At 39.4% G+C, this 18879-nt stretch overlaps 1 protein-coding gene across 7 annotated transcripts in view; it reads right to left on the reverse strand.

Moving 5' to 3' along the window:
* Window positions 1-476: 476 nt before the first annotated feature.
* tln2b (talin 2b) overlaps window positions 477-18879 on the reverse strand; it is an 80292-nt gene continuing 61889 nt past the window's right edge. For 3 of the 7 annotated variants that reach the window (XM_030136371.1, XM_030136374.1, XM_030136373.1), the window contains 20 exons: window positions 18761-18862; window positions 18466-18636; window positions 17815-17961; window positions 16490-16591; window positions 16257-16376; window positions 15453-15599; window positions 14278-14444; window positions 13316-13499; window positions 12768-12893; window positions 11591-11707; window positions 10857-11042; window positions 10328-10435; window positions 8585-8690; window positions 7801-7806; window positions 7215-7339; window positions 4735-4860; window positions 4578-4640; window positions 4307-4489; window positions 4087-4212; window positions 2612-2740 (listed from right to left, as the gene is read on the reverse strand). In XM_030136371.1, coding sequence (XP_029992231.1) covers window positions 2612-2740; window positions 4087-4212; window positions 4307-4489; window positions 4578-4640; window positions 4735-4860; window positions 7215-7339; window positions 7801-7806; window positions 8585-8690; window positions 10328-10435; window positions 10857-11042; window positions 11591-11707; window positions 12768-12893; window positions 13316-13499; window positions 14278-14444; window positions 15453-15599; window positions 16257-16376; window positions 16490-16591; window positions 17815-17961; window positions 18466-18636; window positions 18761-18862 — 2541 coding nt within the window. Of the gene's footprint in view, window positions 2741-4086; window positions 4213-4306; window positions 4490-4577; window positions 4641-4734; window positions 4861-7214; window positions 7340-7800; window positions 7807-8584; window positions 8691-10327; window positions 10436-10856; window positions 11043-11590; window positions 11708-12767; window positions 12894-13315; window positions 13500-14277; window positions 14445-15452; window positions 15600-16256; window positions 16377-16489; window positions 16592-17814; window positions 17962-18465; window positions 18637-18760; window positions 18863-18879 lie in introns of all 7 variants that reach the window. The other 4 variants (XM_030136377.1, XM_030136375.1, XM_030136376.1 and 1 more) reach the window with 3 other exon arrangements.

Genomic DNA, 18879 nt, shown 5'->3' on the forward strand with positions numbered 1-18879 from the left:
ACAGCCAAATATGGAGTTCATTAGGAAGTGTATTATGCTGGCCACCTTCATCCATCCTTCACAGGCTCAGTCTTCAAATATTAAAGGGATCAGCCAAAGCAGGAGGACAGGTTCAAGTTCAAGTCTGTTTTGATGTGAGCAAAATATCAACATGAGGCTCATTCTCAACAACAAGAAATATGAGACTGTGGAAACCAAACAACTAGATGAATTGGAATTCTCCTTCTTTACCAGAATATCTTAATGGGAATCACTGCATACTTCAATGTCTGGACTGAGAAACAGGAGGAAAAAAAAGCACATCCACTATGTCCATATTTGGTCTGGCTAACTTTGTCAATCCTTTCACTGGAGCATATTTCTCCCAACAGCCACTGACCCCTCTATCTGAACTGTGAAGGATAATCCTGACATCTGCTGGAAAGAATGTAGAATGACGCTTAGTGTTAGACAAAGGATCAGGTCATCTGTTTTGTTTTGGTTGTTTCAAATTGTTTTTATTTTTGGTAGATACAAAAAATACCTTTGTGACCAGATAAATATCATACATACAGCATCAAATCATAAAACTAAAGCAGTGTTAAAGAAAGCACAACACCTATTCATAACAGAGCTAGTAACTGTTTCTACTCCTGTTAATACTCAGACAAATCAGTTAAACAATATATCTCATGATATTTCTTACATTTACTAGTAAAAACGGAATTTTTTTTAATAGTGGTTAGACGATGAAACAATGAAGTTATTCAGTCCAACATTTTGAGGGACTTAAAATTTCAACAATTTCTCAACTTCAAACACAAATTGCCACATGCTCATGGAATGCAGTCTAGTGTTAGTCTTTCAATATGGTCTCTAAATCCTAAGGTATCCACAGATGCCCTTTTATATCAGCATTATAACATTTTAGGCAGATAGGCCACCAGCCAAGGCATTGTATTGTATGGCAAAGGACTAGGTGACAGTTTATTAAGACCCCAGTGGGGATTAGACTGGCATAATGTTCTGATCCAGAGAGGACAAGGCTCAGGCTCCCACCCAGCCTGATCTTCAGCTGCTCGCAGGGCAGACTCAAGTAAGGCACTAGTACACAATGCAAACCAGACACTGGCATGAACAGACTGAGGAGATGAAAATTTCCAATATATTACACATTAATATAGTAAAAAATAAAGAATGCTTTTCCGGAATCAGAGTTTTTAGCCATTTCCTTCAAGAGTGGTAGATTAAAATCCTATATCTGAAATAGTGGAAGCTAAACTTTGAATTGCCTTCTTCAGTGTGTGAAAAACTTCAGTGCATTCTGTAAATCCTTGTTTCATTCACAAGCCCAAAGCCAAGTATGATTACACTCCACTCATCTTACAACCAACAACAGTACAGGCTGTCATTATTAATTTGCTAGAATATTCAGTGTATTGTATTGCTATAGACAGCCATTCTAAAGTAAAATGCCTTTACCATTACAGGACATTGACTGGTGGAAAATAACCGTATGTGTGTTTACAGTACAGTGGGCAAAGGAACAAAATCTGGCCAGTGTTCATCGGACAGGAAATAAAACATAACAAGAGAGAACAAACATGACAATGACATAAATACATATTTCTTACACAACTCTGTGTAGGTGAAAGAAGAGGAAGAAACTCTGGTGGTTTTACAGGAAAAGACAAGAACAAGCAGCATGACATATTTGGTCACATAAAGTCCAGATTCTCTGAATAACACACATAACACCTGTCTGCTCTGTAAGAACTACTATTTTCTTTCAAAAATAATTCAAGAATAAATATCTTTCTAGCTAGTGTTGGCCGGTGGATTGTTATTTATTAAGTTTTTCATCATTTTCTCCAATCAGAGCCCCTCGCTGTTTGGCGTCAGGCTGAACAACACAGTTTCATCAGGATCATTAATTTCTAAAGATTTGCTTGTGTACCAGCAAACCCAAAGTTCACATTTTATTAGTAAAATACAAGTGCCTCTCCGCTCTATACTACTCTATTGGTTAGTAGCTTCATTGATATGTATAGACATTGTGGTGCATGCAAGCCAGTTGTGAAATGAGGCATCCCCCTTCTGTCTTTAAATCGACTCTGAGGTTTTTTATATATAGTGTACAGGCTATGGACCCTTAGGTTTGTTCTGCCAATTGCAGAGATAACATCAGCTCATCTCTACTTCTTCTATTTCCTTTAACACTTATAGGACATTCAACAATTATAGAAGATTTCTGCATTCGTAACACCTTCAGTTTGTGATTGTAACAGTCAGCAATGCTCATGATGCAGTAACACTCAAAGCAATGATACATTTATCATACAGCTTTATCATACTGTCTCAACTTGCTTATATTGACAACTGTCACAGCCTTCTTGATATTAAAGTCTGAATTTCGATGTAAATCACTTACAAGTACATACACACATCAGACACACACACATACACGCACACAAATACACAAAAGAGCACAGGCACTTGTTTTTCTCACCAAACAGGCCTGTTTCAAGTGCTGTATATTCCTCGGTTATATGAGAGTAAAGCAGCCAATAGTACATCGGCAAAATCTCCACAGGTCTCATCAGCGCGGTGCATATCCTGCACGCTCAGACAATCATCCCTCGTCTTCCCTCAGTTCGCTGGGTAGGAACTTGTACTGCTGCTGTCGGATCTGAGCCAGCTTCTTCCGGGCTTCCTCCAGCTCTCGCTCCTTTCTCAGCATCTCCTCCTGAGCTGCGATGATCTGAGGAGAAGGAGAACAGCTGACAGAAAAAGTGCCTTCCACTCATTATAATCCTATTCCTGTGGGCAGCGTGACATGAAAAACCCACAGACAAACTGCACAGCTTGTTAACTCCAAGAATGACGCAAAGGAGAATATACACAAATCAGCATCTTGCAGTGGGAAAGAAATGTCTAATGGCATTGGAAACATGTTGAAGGTATGTGAAGGACACATTTAAATGATACATTTTCTATCACTGTCACATTTTTATTATGGTGAAAAGTCTCCATATAGTGCAAGATTTTTTTTGTGGTTCTTTGCTAAAAGTTGTAAACTATATGGTCTCCGATGTTAGGTTTATATGACAATCTAAGTTTTATAGGTATAAGCATATTTTATTTGGATATATTGAACAAGGCCTTTTTCAGAATGGAGAACTCACAGATTAAGATGTGCAATACACTTACAGTCACAGAAAAAATTGGTAAACCATCGAAAGTCACCAAAAACAATGGCTATGCAATCAAGTACTAACTCCTGTGTGTATCATGTGACTAAAACAGACAGAAAAAAAACATGGAATGCCTAAAAGCACTGTTTTTGTCAGTACAGTGTCATAGCTATTGATGCAAGAACTGAAGTGATTTTGGTTATTATCAAGAAAACATGGAAAATGGATAGATATCAGCTCTGAAATTAAACTCTTATGAGATATTTTTATTGTCATCATTACATTCGTCCAAATAAATGTACCTTTAGTTGTACCAGGCATTAAAATGAACAAGAAATGAAAGAAAACAAGGGTGATCTTATAATTTTTTCTGTGACTGTATATTATTATGGTTTAGTGAAGATTCTCTGGACTTCTGAAATCTGTTTACACTTGTTTTTACCACAGGGTGTGACCTACAGCTCTCCCTTGGGGTAGTGACAAAGATACAGATGGATGCTCAAAAGAAAAGCCCACACATGATTTAAAGAGGAAACACACCCACAGTTTTATACAATGTGAAAAGATATCAATACACCACCGACCTTTCAAACAAGGTGGTTTAGACTGAAAAAGGGAGGCTGTTTTCACACAGTCAAATGTCAAAAATCATTTGACTGAAAAGAAAAAAAGCCTGCAATGGAGACTATGAATGTCTGCATGTATACTGGAACATTATAGAGAATAATTATTTTCTTTAGAAAAAAATAAATAGCTGATTAAAAATATTGTCTTTTTAGCAAAAAAACAAACAAAACAAAAAAAAACATGTAAGATAAGAATCAGCTGACTAGATGGGAATAATTTATTTTGTTTGATGAGGATATTTCAGAGCACTTAGCACTTGAGCTTGTTTACAGAGTATTTTTCTTACCTGAGCTATGCCTCCAACAAATTTGGTCTTCACCACAACGCTGTCATCTTCAGTCTTATCAAATGCTGCTTTCTGAGCTGCCTTCACCAGGTTGTCTGATGCTCGCTTCACTGCGTTACCAGCAGCCTTTAGACACACAATATCAAAGTTAGCATGCATTTAAATCCACACGGACACAGTTTCTATGTACTGTATAATGTACATTTTCTATCATTTTTACCTGTAGTCTTCTCATGGCCTCAGAGTCCTGGTCTGCCTTCACCTTGCAGGCCACGAGGAGCTGAGCTGTGGAGGCTGCAACCTGTTTAGCTGAAGAGATGAGCTTCTCTTCACTTGCGTGGCCCTGCACTGAGGCATTCGCTGCCTCACATAGGTTACTGGTGGCTGCGGCTACCATACGTGCCTGTAGTGAGCAACACATTTACAATCAGACATTTTGTTTCATGCGGTTATCAATGTCATACTACCATTTAAAAGTCAAAGTAACTTACAGCTGATATGAGCCCCTGGGACCACTGGCCATCATCTATCGCATTGGCTAGATTGGATCCCACCTGAGACAAACATTCATTTAGAAAACAGTATAATTATATTACATTATTAGTGATTTCTAAGACTCTGAGTGTCTGACTGGGTTCATAGACTGACCTTTCCTTGTGCCACCAGTTCTCTCTGAGCTGCTGATGCCGATTTAACAAGAGCACTAGTTGCTGCAGCGATGGACTTTGCTGCTTCTAAGATCTGTTCCTCAAAATCCAGCGTCTCATCTGCCTGCTGCAAGTAAAATCAGATTTCAGCTTAGATTTATGAGAATTGTACCCTCCATTAAAAACAGATAAAAATTAATCTGCAATAGAAAAGTATATCTAGGGCTACAGCCATGATTTAATGAGGTTATGAGTGCCCCTGCCATCACAAATATTTGATAAAACCCCAAAGTAAGGTCTCTAATTATTCAGTTTCTGGAATTCTATCATTTTATTATCTCTACAATGTTCAGTGACAGTATATATAAATTTTCAAATGTGTCTTGGGTGTTTAATTAAATTTTTAATACACACATCATTCAATAAATCTTGTAGAGAAACACAGAGTCATGCCTTTATTCATTTTCACAACTAAATGAATAAAAAGAAATACAAACACAGAGTACAAATATTTAATCACCCAGTGAAATATCTACTCAGTGCCAGTTTTAATTTTAAAATATTAAAATTTCCAAGAAAAGGTACAAATATAACTTCACAATCCTTTATGTTCACTGTGAGTCTGTATTTAATGCACAATGTTGAACTTAGTCTATAACACAAAGGACAAACAGATTGGCATATAGAGTACCATACCCCATTGCCAAAAAGCTGCACTAAATACCGGTATGAAGATCACAGTGCATCAGTTCAGGGACTGTTACCAAACAGCCCTCTCTGCCTCAGCAACATGTGATTGACCACAGATCTCCATAAACACATAAGGCACACGTGGCTGGAGACAGGGCGGGACACTGTAGGAATATGTTTGATATATAGTTGGACTGAATAACAACCTAATATATCAAACATATCAGACAGAGCCCTGCAGAGAAGGCTTCCAGGTCTACAACGGCTTAGAGAGAGGAGGGGAGGAAGGGAAGCATGCAGGGGTAGGAGAGACCCCCTCTTCTCCAAATAGGGGTGAGGGGACACAGGAGTAGAAAGGATAGGGAGGAAATATGTGGAGAGGAAGGAGAGTCTGGGCTGATTTACACAGTAAATAGTATTTTATCATAGGATCTAGTCTAAACAACACACTGAAACTAGAACGCTATTTAAAAGCCTTGGCCTAATGCCTCTACAAATTAAATTTGGACCTTTATTATCTCTGGTGCAGTGCAATTTTAAAAAATCATATATTACATTTCTCTGAACCTGAGCGAGGGAATTATTTGAATAACTGAGCTCAGAGAAAGAAAGAACGTTCATTTAATAATTACTAGCTAAGCGATAAATTGTGAGTGCAATTTGCCAGAATACATCCTCTTTATGGTCTTTGCTCTTTTGATATTTTCTTATACTCAGCAGCTGTGAAAAGCATAGACAAATGTTTGAAAACAGTTTGGGGAGATTTACGTGATTCTGAAGACAAACTGTCCTCATAGGAGAGAAAAAACTGTAAAAGTCAGGGTCTTCCTCTTTTAAATACTAGCTGGTAAAACTTGCCTCCTATTAGATCACTAGAGGGAGACACTGACATCTAAAAGAGGAAAAGCCTTTGCTCACTAATCCCTTTTCATAAACACAGAGGTCCTCATAAAAGCCGTCTATAGCTGTGGAATTATAGTATGAGACAGAGCATTATACGGTCTTTATTAAAACTAGAGTAACCTAAATATGCTTTCCTTCATATCACACACGCACAAGGTTAAACTGACTATCACTGTGTTTGGGGAGAGGAAAAGAGAAAGGGAAAAGCACTGCAGGCACAGAAGGACGACCACTGGGATCCAACTATCCAGTCTCCAGAGACAGATAAACAAACAACACAGTCATGCAGTAGCACACGACAAACACAACCCTGCACTGCATACAGAACATAAAAGTAATTTCATTTACTAGAAGTGCTATCACTATCATCTCCCATCTTTTGTGTATTTGCTGTGTATAACATGATAAAGATGTTTTGTTTTGCAATACCATAGCACCAGGGAGATGAATAAGTTTATTTTATGCAATGAAACAAAGGAAATAAGTTCAATAAGACAGAGGCCCTCGCATTCAGAAAGGGTCACAACAGTTCATCGCACACTTGAACTCATTCCAACATAAGCTTGAGGACCCAGCAGTGTAATTGCGTCTCCTGGCAACGCAACTCCAAATAATGTCCAAAAGTACCTTTGAAGAAAGTTTTCCAAGCATCATATGTTAGCTCACTGGACCAGCTGTCTGACACATAATAGTTAGTGTAAAAAGAGTTGTTTTTTTTTTTCTTTAATGACACTGAGATAGCAGCTCAGTCACAAGAAAAGATGACTCCACTTCAAAGTCAGTGTCACCTTTTCCTACTTCTCGGCCCACATAGTCTCCCTGCTGATTAATGGCAAAAAGCTGTACGTGGGTTGTGTGGGTGGAAAGGGCTGAGAGGGGCACTTATACCTTGGGCTTTGCTCTGGGTTTCAGCTGCTCTAGTTTCTTGGCTGCAGCTTCAATGGACGCTGCTGCCCCGAGAAGCTCAGTCTCAGCAATGACAGTGGGGTCCTCAGGGTCCACACACTCTGATCCTGAAAGGGATGATCACAAGCCTTTTAAACACAGATTCACATAAGACAACAGTGCTTCAGTAGTTCCACCCATAACAAATTTCATAACAAGTCGACATTATGCTTGAGCAAAATGTTGACACAGTTCATGCAACACAGAAATTCTAAATCTTGACTTAAATCTTACGAGGTTCCTTCATTCAAAAGAAATGTTTGCAGTGAGACTGTAACACCTTACAGTTAAATAAGGTAAGTTAGAAGAAACACACATTTGATGGATCATTGTCTTTTTATAGGTTTTTAAGTGCCTATAAAATGGAGCTGTTTGGGAACAGCTTGGTAAAGCAGATGGAACAATGTTTTCATAGATTATGTTGAGCTCTGGGGAAATCTGTTCTGCACCCCCACCCCCGAGCCGTCTACCCCCTTCTGACTATATGAAAGGTGATCTGGAGGAACAAAACACACCATATCCCACTTACCTCCATCTGAGGCAGCAAGAAAAGCGAGACACAGAGAGAGGGAGAGAGCACATGGGACATTAGAGAAGTGGAGTGGATAGCCCCACTGGGTCTCAGACTATACGCTGAAATCTAATTCTCATCCAAACACAATCTATTACTCCTGTCAGATGCACCAATGAAGCTTCTAGAGGAAACACTCAAGTGCGTTTGTGTCATAACCGCCTAGCAGAGCTTAATTCGGAACAATTTGCACAGCAATCACTCTCTAGTATGATTTCAATATTCTAAAGTGATTTTTATGACCTGTCTTTATTAGGGCCACAGACAGGTTCGGTGGCTTGAGTCAATAACACATAATATTATTCATGCACAAGAGGATTAGGGCTTCTTTGACTAATCTCTACCATCTCCACAATCCTGTCATGGTTTTTCACATTTTAACAAATTGAGTTGGCCCCTATTGGGAATCTCCCTGCTTACGATTTTAAGCTTTTAAGGTTTTACATCACAGAACCTCAAATGCCTCTGTTATTTCAGCATTCACATCTGTTTCCAGCCACTATTGGATGAGCAAGCTTCTATAAAATGTACATCTTCAAATAAAACACCATAATATTGTTTCATAAAGCACTTTAAACACTCAAAAGGCTAAATTTATAACTTCCATATGTATAAAATGTTCCATAAAATCCTAACATCAGATAGATTCTGCGCTTCTAGTGACTTAAGTTCTTCACGCCCGACTCTAGTTTGTGCCTGCCGTGTGTGACAGTGGACATCAGCAGTGTGTGTGTGGTCTCACCTTTCATGGCCTCAGCTGTCTGGACGAGCTCTGTCACACACGCCGCCACATGCTTCGAGTGTACGACCAGCTGCTGCTTCTGCTCCGGTGTGGGCTTCTGAAGCACCTGAACACACAAGAACCCGCCCGAGCACAGGGATGCAGTAAACATAAAGAGTACATTTATACAACAGACGTAAGGAAATGTAATGTGAAGAATAAATAAGAATGTCAAAATATCAGTTATACAAGTATGTAGCAAGTTTTCCCCCACAGAAATTCACATGTACGCACACATTTTAAGAAAAAAGAGCAACACCAGACCACTCATTCACTCTTCATCAGTACTAAATTCAAATAAATACTGTATAGAATGCTTTAAAGACAGCGCAGAACACTTCATGTCATGAACAAAATAGATCCTGACAGTTTACCAATGTGCATCAAATGTAATATGAGTGTTTGGACATATACGTTGTTTTTAGAACTGCCCCAAAATATCTAAGTTTTAGTCATTTATTGCTAAAGAGATGAGTGCAATACTGAAGCACATGATTTGTAAAGATCCAGGACAATTTCTATTGGAGTTACCACCTAAAAATTTTACTTAAACGCAACAATTACTATTTCAAGCGAGAAAATGCATATTATTCAATTGGATTCATGACAAACCACCTACTGTAACCCAGTGGTGCAAAGAAATGTTTGCAAAGAGTGTTGCCAATAGATAGACTAAGTGCTACAGTGAAGAGAAATGACACCACGTTTATGGATATTTGACGGCTTTTAATAAATTACTTGCCCTTCGATCTGAGTGTAAATCATACAAAAAGGGAAACACAAGCTGGATTTGAAGACTTGACTTCTCTCCCTTTTCATGTTTCTTTACTCAGGTCTCTGATTATACCTGAATGTATAATGTTGTAAAATAAAACTGAAATAAACTTAAAAAAATAAATAAATAAATAACAGCAACAAAAATAATTGACTTGGTGGGATTAATGACAATCGATGTGGTAGAAGAGACTGTACTTTTTCCAGTTAGTGTGGTTGAGGTTTTTTTTTTCATATATATTTCTCTCTTACTTAAAAAACTAGCTCTAACTCACAAAGTCGCCTGTAAATAGCCCTCTGTTTGCACCTGTCTTTGTTTTGTTTAATGTCTATGAACTATTCTGTGTTGTCTTGTGTCTATGAACTTGTATGTCTTAAAGCCTATGAATTAGAATGCCAGACGTTTTGTCTTGTATTTTTTGTTACCTCATCACAATGTTTGTCTAGCACTACAAAAAAAATAAAAAAATAAAAAATTGCTATTGAAAAAGCAGGCAAAACACATGAAGCTCTTTCCACCAAAGGTACTTTGGTAGGCTAATATCCTGGCACAATCAACATGATGCACACCTAATTATGCCAAGAAGATCATTAATTAAGCAGCACATTAATTAGAACACTGTTACAAGTCACCTCGCTGTTTACCATTCATTCTACTAACTCTATCAAAGCTGTTATAAAAAATTACCACTAATACAAACATATTCTTTTCATGGGAATTACATCAAGAAGGTTGATGACCCTATATGTATTATTATATTAGGGAGGGTGATGCTACAGTAAGCAGAAGAATAAATCAAAGCAGGACATACTTCTAAAAAATTACAAGATTTAACAAAAAAAAGAAAAAAAACTCCTGTACAACACATGGTTACATCCATCTAAGATCTGTCTGTTGTGTTACAGGACAGACATCAGTCTGATTCTAACCTGCAGAACTTGCTCCAGAAGGTTGATGTATCCGGTGGTGCATTCTGCACCATACTGCATAGCCTTGATTTTCAGTTCCTCAGCCACTTCAGAGTGGTGCGCTGCTTGCTACAATGGAGAGAAAACAATATTGTGAAAAAAAAAATGACAGAAAAATGAGCTTGCACTGGGTTGTTTGAAATCAGTACAAATGTAAAGGTGTTACGTGAGCTTGCCTTGTTTATTACTGACCTAGAAATGATCATTTTCGGTGCAAAATTTGATTAATTGTTTGTAACATTTTTGTTTTCTAAAGGAAACGATAGCAACTTCTTCCTGTTTTAAATATTCTTTTTTTTGTTGAAGGACATCCTGACTGATTTTCCACTGCACTTTGAAAAGCGACTGAGTCACTACCAGTGGGAGCAGCCATAAAGTAGACTGGACTCTAACGTGCTATCAGCTCTCAGCAGGCTGAGCTCACATGTTCCCTGGCAGCCTGGTGCTCTCTGTGTGAGGCCTGTTCTGGCAGGGCGGTGTGGATTAGCACCTTGCAGGTAGTCAGCATATCAGAGATGGCTTTACGGCTCAGGTTGGCAGTGGCGATCACATCCTCCTGCTGAGCGGAGTTGCCCGAAGCCACTGCCTTGGCAGTTGCTATGGTGATGCCCTTTGTCATACGGATGAACTCCTCGGGTGTGGTGGAGTTGTCTGGGATGTCCTTGGACTGGAACACCTGGCATGACAATGACCAGCAGACACAGGTAGTTGGATATATGCATGACCTGAGCTCAAATATGTCAGTGTGGATGGTAAATTGTGTTAGTGAAGAACTGATGGACTGCAGCGGCAGAATAACAGTAAGGTTAAACAATTAAACATCCTGATGTACGTAACAGTCATACAGCCAGTTCAGTAGACTGTGTTGAATTTGGCTTCAGCTGGAGATGGTTAAGTCTACTCTTCAGCTGGAGGTCCTATGATAAGGATTAGCAGTAAATTACAAAAAACAAGCTCTTGAAATCTTCTTCCTTTCTCACTCTCCCCATTCCCCAGACCTTGATAAGAGCTGTGAGAAACCTGCAGGGGATGAGGGAAAGGAGGAGAAAAGAAGCCGGATAGATAATAGAGAAAAAAAGAACAAAAAGCTCCTCTGTTTTGTCCAGAATAACAGACATAGATATCCTTGGCCCTCTTTGAGCCAGCTTTGTGAAGAGGCTGCGTCTCATCAGATGACTCCCACTAGGCCAGAAAGAAGAGGTTTGGCCTGTCAGGTGTTCTTACTGTCAGCTCCTGCTTGATGCACTCAATGGTGGCCTCCAATGCCCTCGTCCCGCGAGTGGCTTCATCCTCCACTGCCTTCACTGTTTTTAGCAGAGACGTCACATTGGTGACCATGACCTGTCAAATAAAGCAAGTAATGATGATGCTCACAATCAAACCAGGAGGTGGAGCCCTTTCTCCTGAGCCACAAAACATCTGATTACAAATACATTTTTGCCTCCTCCTGCACTGGTTCTTCTTCAGGTGAATCATGCTTACGTGTGCCAAAGTACTTATCAAGCTAAAGATACATGAGAAACAGAGGAATGAAGAATTCATTTCCAAATTATTGGAAGATGATTGCTGAGTGGCAATAATACAAGCTTGTAGCTTAGTCTAGTGGCAACGCTGCTACAAGCTATATAATATAGATAAAAAGTAATCCTAAAATGTACTCATGATGAGATTTTTCCTCTCTTTGCTCTCCAAAACATCAAAGTCTAGATTACTGGGTAAGGAATTTGAGCAACATGAACACCAGGAGTTTGAGAGGGTCCCATTAAGAGGTCACCATATGTTAGAGGACCAGGAACAATCTGTCAACATGACTAGGGCCATGGGTGGCCCTAAATCCATTTAGTGGAAAAACACAAAAAACCCTATGCAGCCACATGTAGCAACAATCACTAAGGTTAGAAAGTAGAGCTAATGTAGTCCATCTTCTTTTAAGTTGTTTATAAGGGTTTGTTTTTATCTGTTAGCTCTTCATATCTTATAGCTTTAATATTTTAAGTATAGCTTTAATATAGCTTTAATTTAGTTAGAATTCCAAGATTTCTCTGCAATTTCATACTCTGTAATTTGCAAATTCAACATTTAAGACATCTCAGATGAGATTTTTCACATAACATTTGACATATGAGCACAAATAGACCGATGTTTATTATGTAAACAGATGGTTTTACAAACTAACAGGTAACATGTATGTCATATTCTGACTGATTTGTTCTTTCAAGTGGCTGGTGAGACTGTAGATGTAAATATGTATGTATTTTTCTATTTTTCTGAATAGGACCCCTGTAATTCTGCTAATTCAAGGATGTATTAGATCAATAATACATCACACACAGTGTTGCTGAAATCAGTATAACTAACCAGATATGGCAGTCATTTGTGTGAGCTGTACATATTCCTTTACCTTGGCAGCACCCTTCAGCTGATACATGGACGGGTCATCAGCAGCCTTGCCCGCGGCACATTTGGTTGCACCGATGAGTTCGGCCAGGGCCTTTGCTACATCCCGCACTGCATTTATCAGAACCACCTGAGGAGATAGTGCTGGAATCAATATGGCACAATGGCCAGAGTATAGGTTTATCAGTAATACCCTGGGGAGAGGATTTAACACTGCAGCCCTTATCACACCCACCTAGTCATGATACTTCAGACTTTGTGGAGGGCAGAGATAGAGATATACACACAGGGAGGATGGAGACACTATGTGCATCAGATAATACTGCAATTACACAGAGAATCTAATGCTGGGGAGTACTGAAAGATAAAGGACGTTTATAGCAGATGACTAATTCTAATGAACTGTATAATGATATTAAGTTTTATTAAAGGGTTAAAATTCAATAATAAATTACCAGAGATATAGCAGGAGAAATAACAAATACACAACTATGATGACATATGGCCAAAACATCTGTGGCTGTTTAGGTTAAATGGGTGTATTTTCATCACCTGTGTCTCAGGATCTTCTGAGCCCATACTGGTTGCTCCCAGTTTGACCACCTCCGTGAGCTGGGTGATGGTTTTGGCTGAGGAATGGGCAGCCTGGGCCAGCTTCTCCTGGCTGGATGCAGCTCCAGCAACCAGCAGCTTGGTGTCCTCCACCAGCGCCTTGGCCGTCTTCAAGATGCTCTCCCTAAGGGACGGCACACATTGTGTCACAATCTGCTCCACAGTCAATACTCAAGTACCAGAAATATGAAAGAAAGCTGTTGCTTTTCTAGCAACAGAATGTTTGTTTAGTGGGGACAAGTTCATATTTTCATCCATTATATGAAAAATATCTAAGCTTTTCTGGCAAACTGCCCTTCGTAAGTGAGTCATCAAAAAAGTAGGCTTATATGTAAGTATTTTCAATCAGTACACACATATTAAGGTGGGAAGCTTATCTGTACTCACCTAAAATCTGAGTTCAAGATGTGTACACTTGAACAGGATTAGTAAATCACAGACATTACTGAGCCAAGCACGATCTAGTATTACAACACGTTTACAGGAGTGAGGTGGAAATTGGAAGTCATCAGTACTTATACACTGAAAATAGACTTTTAGGAGAGTAGGAAACCTCTTGTATCTGACAGTTAAGGTTTTGCATTCAAAAATATTTGCATATTTAGAAAATGTGGTGTTTTCAATAAGAGATGTGAATGTCAGTTTAACTATTTTATTGAGGTCATTGAATTTCGTTCTAGAAAAACTATTTTCAAAAAGAAATTATTATTCACATCAGAATATTTTTAATATGGCCTATAACATGACTGGAGGGGATTCTTTTATTAACTGTGTGTTCTGAAAGTCATTGTATATTTTAATACCTTTTCTAAACTGAAAATAAAATAGTTTCAGGTATGTTGCACTTTATGGGGGATTAGAGGTGTTAAATTATTATCTTGCTTGTGGCCGGGTCATTGCACCTGTGGTCGGCAAAAGATTCGTCATTCTCTGGGTTCAGAGTTCCAGCTGAGGCGAACATGATGGTGGTGTCCAGGTCAGTGATGATGCCAGAAACAGCACTGGCTGCTGTGATACATGCCTGGGTGCCTTTGTTCCCCGCCTGCAGTGCTGACAGCACCAAGGACACCTAAAACATGTGAAACACAGATTAAGGGATGCAGAGGTCCCATATTCATCCTGCTGTTAAAGGTGAAAAAAGATCTGCAGTACAAACAGCAGATTCTATAATTTCCAAGAATGAAAGACATTTTCCTCTTTGGAAGAAGAGATGCCTTCATAAAACAGGTTGAACATATTTAGATTAAAGATCTAAATAACCTCAACTAAAGGGTGAAGCTTGGGGTGAGAGGAGAGAGCAGGGTTAAACACACATTAAATCTGAATTTACTACACAATTACATTACATCAGTGACTCTAAATGACTACCTTGAAGACAGTTGTCTACTTGTCTCTCATAAACAAATCAAACACCTTGAGAGCTATTTCTGAATAAGGCACAAATTTCAGGTATCAGCAAGCATGACACCACAAATTATACAAGTTTAATAAGAGTCTTGACTCAAATCATAGTCTCAGGTAAAAAGAATTTTAATGTGTGAGCAGGCAGTGCTAGGTAGTTGCTGCCAGGGTCACAGCAGGGACACATTAGTATTATTATTAGCTTCACAGTATGAGTGCGGTAACAAGAGCCTGTAGTCATGACCTGTATGACCGGTAAGGCAAAACACAATTTATTACTGTATAAAATACCATATATTTACTGTATATTTCACAGAATCCATGCAAGGTTAACAAACAACGAGCTAAAATAAAAGTATGCATACTTGTCAGATTGAGGACAGTAAACAATTAATCACCTATGAACTGCTTCTCCTTAAAGCCTGCAGCTGCAGACATTTATAATAAGTTGTCTTTATTCAAATGGGGACATAGAGTATACAGCGACAGCACTGACTTAATGCATAAAATATATTTTTTATAAAAATGCTAATGCTGAGTTAATGCCCCTACTGAGCTTCAAACGGCAAAGATGGCAAATTATGACAGCAAAATTAGAGTTCACTTGCAATGTCAAGATATTAAAAAAACCTTCCTTCTGCATGATAGTGTGCTAGTTTCAGTCCCTGTAGCTTACCTTCTCTGTGACGGCTCGGGCACACTCAATAAGCTCCCGTTTGGAGAAGCTGTCAGTGGGGCTGAGCTGCAGGGCTCCAGCCTTCTGAACCAGGTAGATACAGCCATGACCCAGCTCCTGCACACGTGTCTTAATCTGGAAACCAACCTGCGAGCAAAACGAGGCATCAACTTACGCTGCATCCATCTTCTCTCTTCTGTACTACACAATCACATTCATGTTCTAAACTGGCATGTCTCTTATCCAGTGGGTGGATGAAAAATGATTTCAAGCACCCTCAGAGAGAGAATGCTGGCACTACACCTTTAATTTCCAGACTGAGATTCATGGGTGGGTGGTACTTCATTATAAGCATCACTATAGGCTTTTAGATTTGTAGAGGCACAATGTCGCTATGGTAACCAGCAGGGTTTTGAGCAGCCTGTTATATACAAGATATTGATAAGAGCTCTGTGCTTATTAGTCCAGTGTTTCCATACATTGCTGTCCTCTGGACTACACAAAAAAATCTGTGTGGATGCAGAGAATGATGGATGCTGCAGGGCTGTATTTCTGTTTGATCTCACACTGTCAGGAGCAGCCTTGAGGAAGGGGCGTCATATCAAAGAACAGAAAACATGCACTTGGATCGGTGTGTGAGTGAATACATCCGGAAGCATTTTTAGTGTAAAATCCAGACCTAGGCAGATATTTCAGTCTGGCATTTCAGGGGCACAAGTGGAAAATGATGTATGCCGTCATCGACTACATCTTTCATAAGAGCCTGTAATTTTCATCCACGTCTTCCAGAGCATGTCCTCTCACCTCCTCTGGCTCTGCAGTAGCTGCAGCAAGGCGACCTTGGTGTGCTAACTGCCCATAGTCCACTGTCACCTGAGACGCAAGGCCACCAAGCTCCTCGGGGCAAGTTACAGACTTGGTCATCTGGCAGCAGAGAGAACACACATCCTCAGTAGAAGCAGCTGACGAATATTGACTTTGTATAATGGCAGTGTAATGGAAAACACACAGATTTTAAAGTGCATTTGTGAGCTCACCATTTCCTGTGCTGTGATAGCAATTGCCTTGGAGAACTTCACCATAGTGGTCTGATAGTCCACAAAGGAGCCCTCAGGTTCTGGTGGTGTTCCGTCATCCAGCTGTGGCGAGGAAAATGTGAATGATTTTTACATCTTTAAACCAGGTACTAACATTTATACAATCATTAAATAGTTGATCAATTTATTATCATCATTTGGATTTTGCATGTGACGATTTGCCCAAATTACTGCTTCCTTTTTATCTTTCTGACAGTCTACTATTAGTGATGTTGTTTTTAATTAAACCCATGAAGAGAAGCTATACAAATCAGTATCACTAGTGTTTCTTATCATGGTTTATAAATTACAGAGAAGACGTTAAATGGAAACAAGCATGTTTTTGCTTGCCAGACTGTCAGCCTTTATATACAGAATGAGCTAAAGGTCAACAGGTTGACAATTTGTCACTGGTTGCTTTATCTTTTCATGCATGTGAAAAAAAGTAACCCCTAACATAGACTACAGCTTGACTAATAACCTGACCATGACAATATATCTGCAAATATCATGCAAATTTAATTACATCAGTGTCTATGCATACAAGAGGGAAACTGCAATAAACTGGAGTATAGAAATACCAACGATATGTGGGAAGAATGTCAGTCTACAGTTACAAATGTTAATAAATCATTAAGAGTTGGGTAGCCAGGATGCTATGGATTCTTTTCTAGAGGTCAGATGGTCCACACTTAGAATGATGAATTGAAGAGTCGAGCTTCACTGGAAAAGAATATACAGTACAATACTGGATACACACCATCTGGCAACCCAAGGTCTTTTTACGGGAAAGACTATATAATTTTTCAACCATTAAACAGCATTTAATGAGCATATGTAAACCCTTTTCACATATGCATAGCTTTGTTCAACGTTTTATATGCTAATGGTGTTTTAATGATGGCTGAAATTCAAAAGTAAAGAGTAAAATACAAGATCTGAGCTAACTGTATACGTCTGAGTGTGCAGATCATCATCAATTATTAACCAAGCTGTCACCACTGTGACATTTCCCCCAGCAGGATGACTGACAACTAACATCACCAGTGGGCTGTGGATTTAAAACTTGTCATCTACCAGACTAATGAGAGTCACTGACATTGACAGAATCTCAGCACACCCAGAGTGGAATTACTCTTAAAAGGAATTGCTCTCTTTGCCTTCCGACAATTAAAGTTAGAGATAGGCGTCACCTGAAATTCTTTTAAACAACCTGTAACGATTTCTCATGAGACGTTATCACATATTCATGTATTCTCTAGCCAGACATGCAGACTGTTATTCACCCTGCCCATGGACTCGGCGATGGACTCCACCATGCCCCCAACCATGCCTCCTTCACTGGCCGCCTCATTCAAAGTCACCATGATGTCGTCTACAGCCTCCTTCATCAGCTGGGACGCTTCAGAGATGGCATCGTGGGTATGGGACGCCTGGGGACACATTTGGCTGATTAATGCCTTTGTGACACTGTCTGAGTCTAGCCAGAAGCAAATTTATCAACTTGACAACATCTCGAGAGTGTCCCTACAGCGGGTAAGTACCCAGTGTCATACAAGAAAACATCACTGGGCCAGATTTTCAAAGTAACAAAAGGTGTTACCTCCTAAATGTCATTGGTTGCAAACTTGAAAGTGGCATGCAAAGCTGTTCAGACAAGCTAATTTATGATAGAAAAGTATGCATACAATATAAATGAGATTAAAAGGTGTGAAAATGGTTTAAAAATGATCAAGAAGAACTTGAAACAAATTTTAGTCTTAATAGAGAGCCATAAAATCTGCTCCATATGAGATACATTATGTGAAAATTATTTATAGCTGGTGAATAAGGAAACTGTGGGAAAATGAAATCATTGCAAAGATGTCTTCCATCTGCTCTGTGGTAAAAAATAGCTTCATCCATTCATATAAATTTAGCTAATAACCACATATCACCTTTGGGTTCCCTCCGCCTTCCTTGGCAGCGTAGAGCATTTGCAATGCAGACTCAGATAAGGTCTTGGTCTGATCCAGGATAGTCATTTGCTGCTGGTGGTCGTGGAGTTTAGAGGCCAGTCCTACTGATGCCACAATGAGTGGATCGAAATAACTGGCCAGCTGGGTCACCTGGGAGAGTGAGTTTAAAAAGATCTGTCTGAGAAACAATTGGATCACAGGATAGAAAACAGACAGAATAGGGTTTTCTTTAGAAATCCAGAGGGGATGAAGGGATATATGATCAGACCAGCACCTTGTGTCCTAGTTGGGCAGCTTCACCTCTGGCTGCCGTGGCGACAGGATCAATCAGATGCCCAATCTCCTGCACAGAGGATGTCAGCTGCTCCTGGAGTGCCTGGTGAGTTACAATGG

The sequence above is a fragment of the Sphaeramia orbicularis genome, chromosome 6 (genome assembly GCF_902148855.1).
Source record: "Sphaeramia orbicularis chromosome 6, fSphaOr1.1, whole genome shotgun sequence".
Classification (NCBI taxonomy): Eukaryota; Metazoa; Chordata; class Actinopteri; order Kurtiformes; family Apogonidae; genus Sphaeramia; species Sphaeramia orbicularis.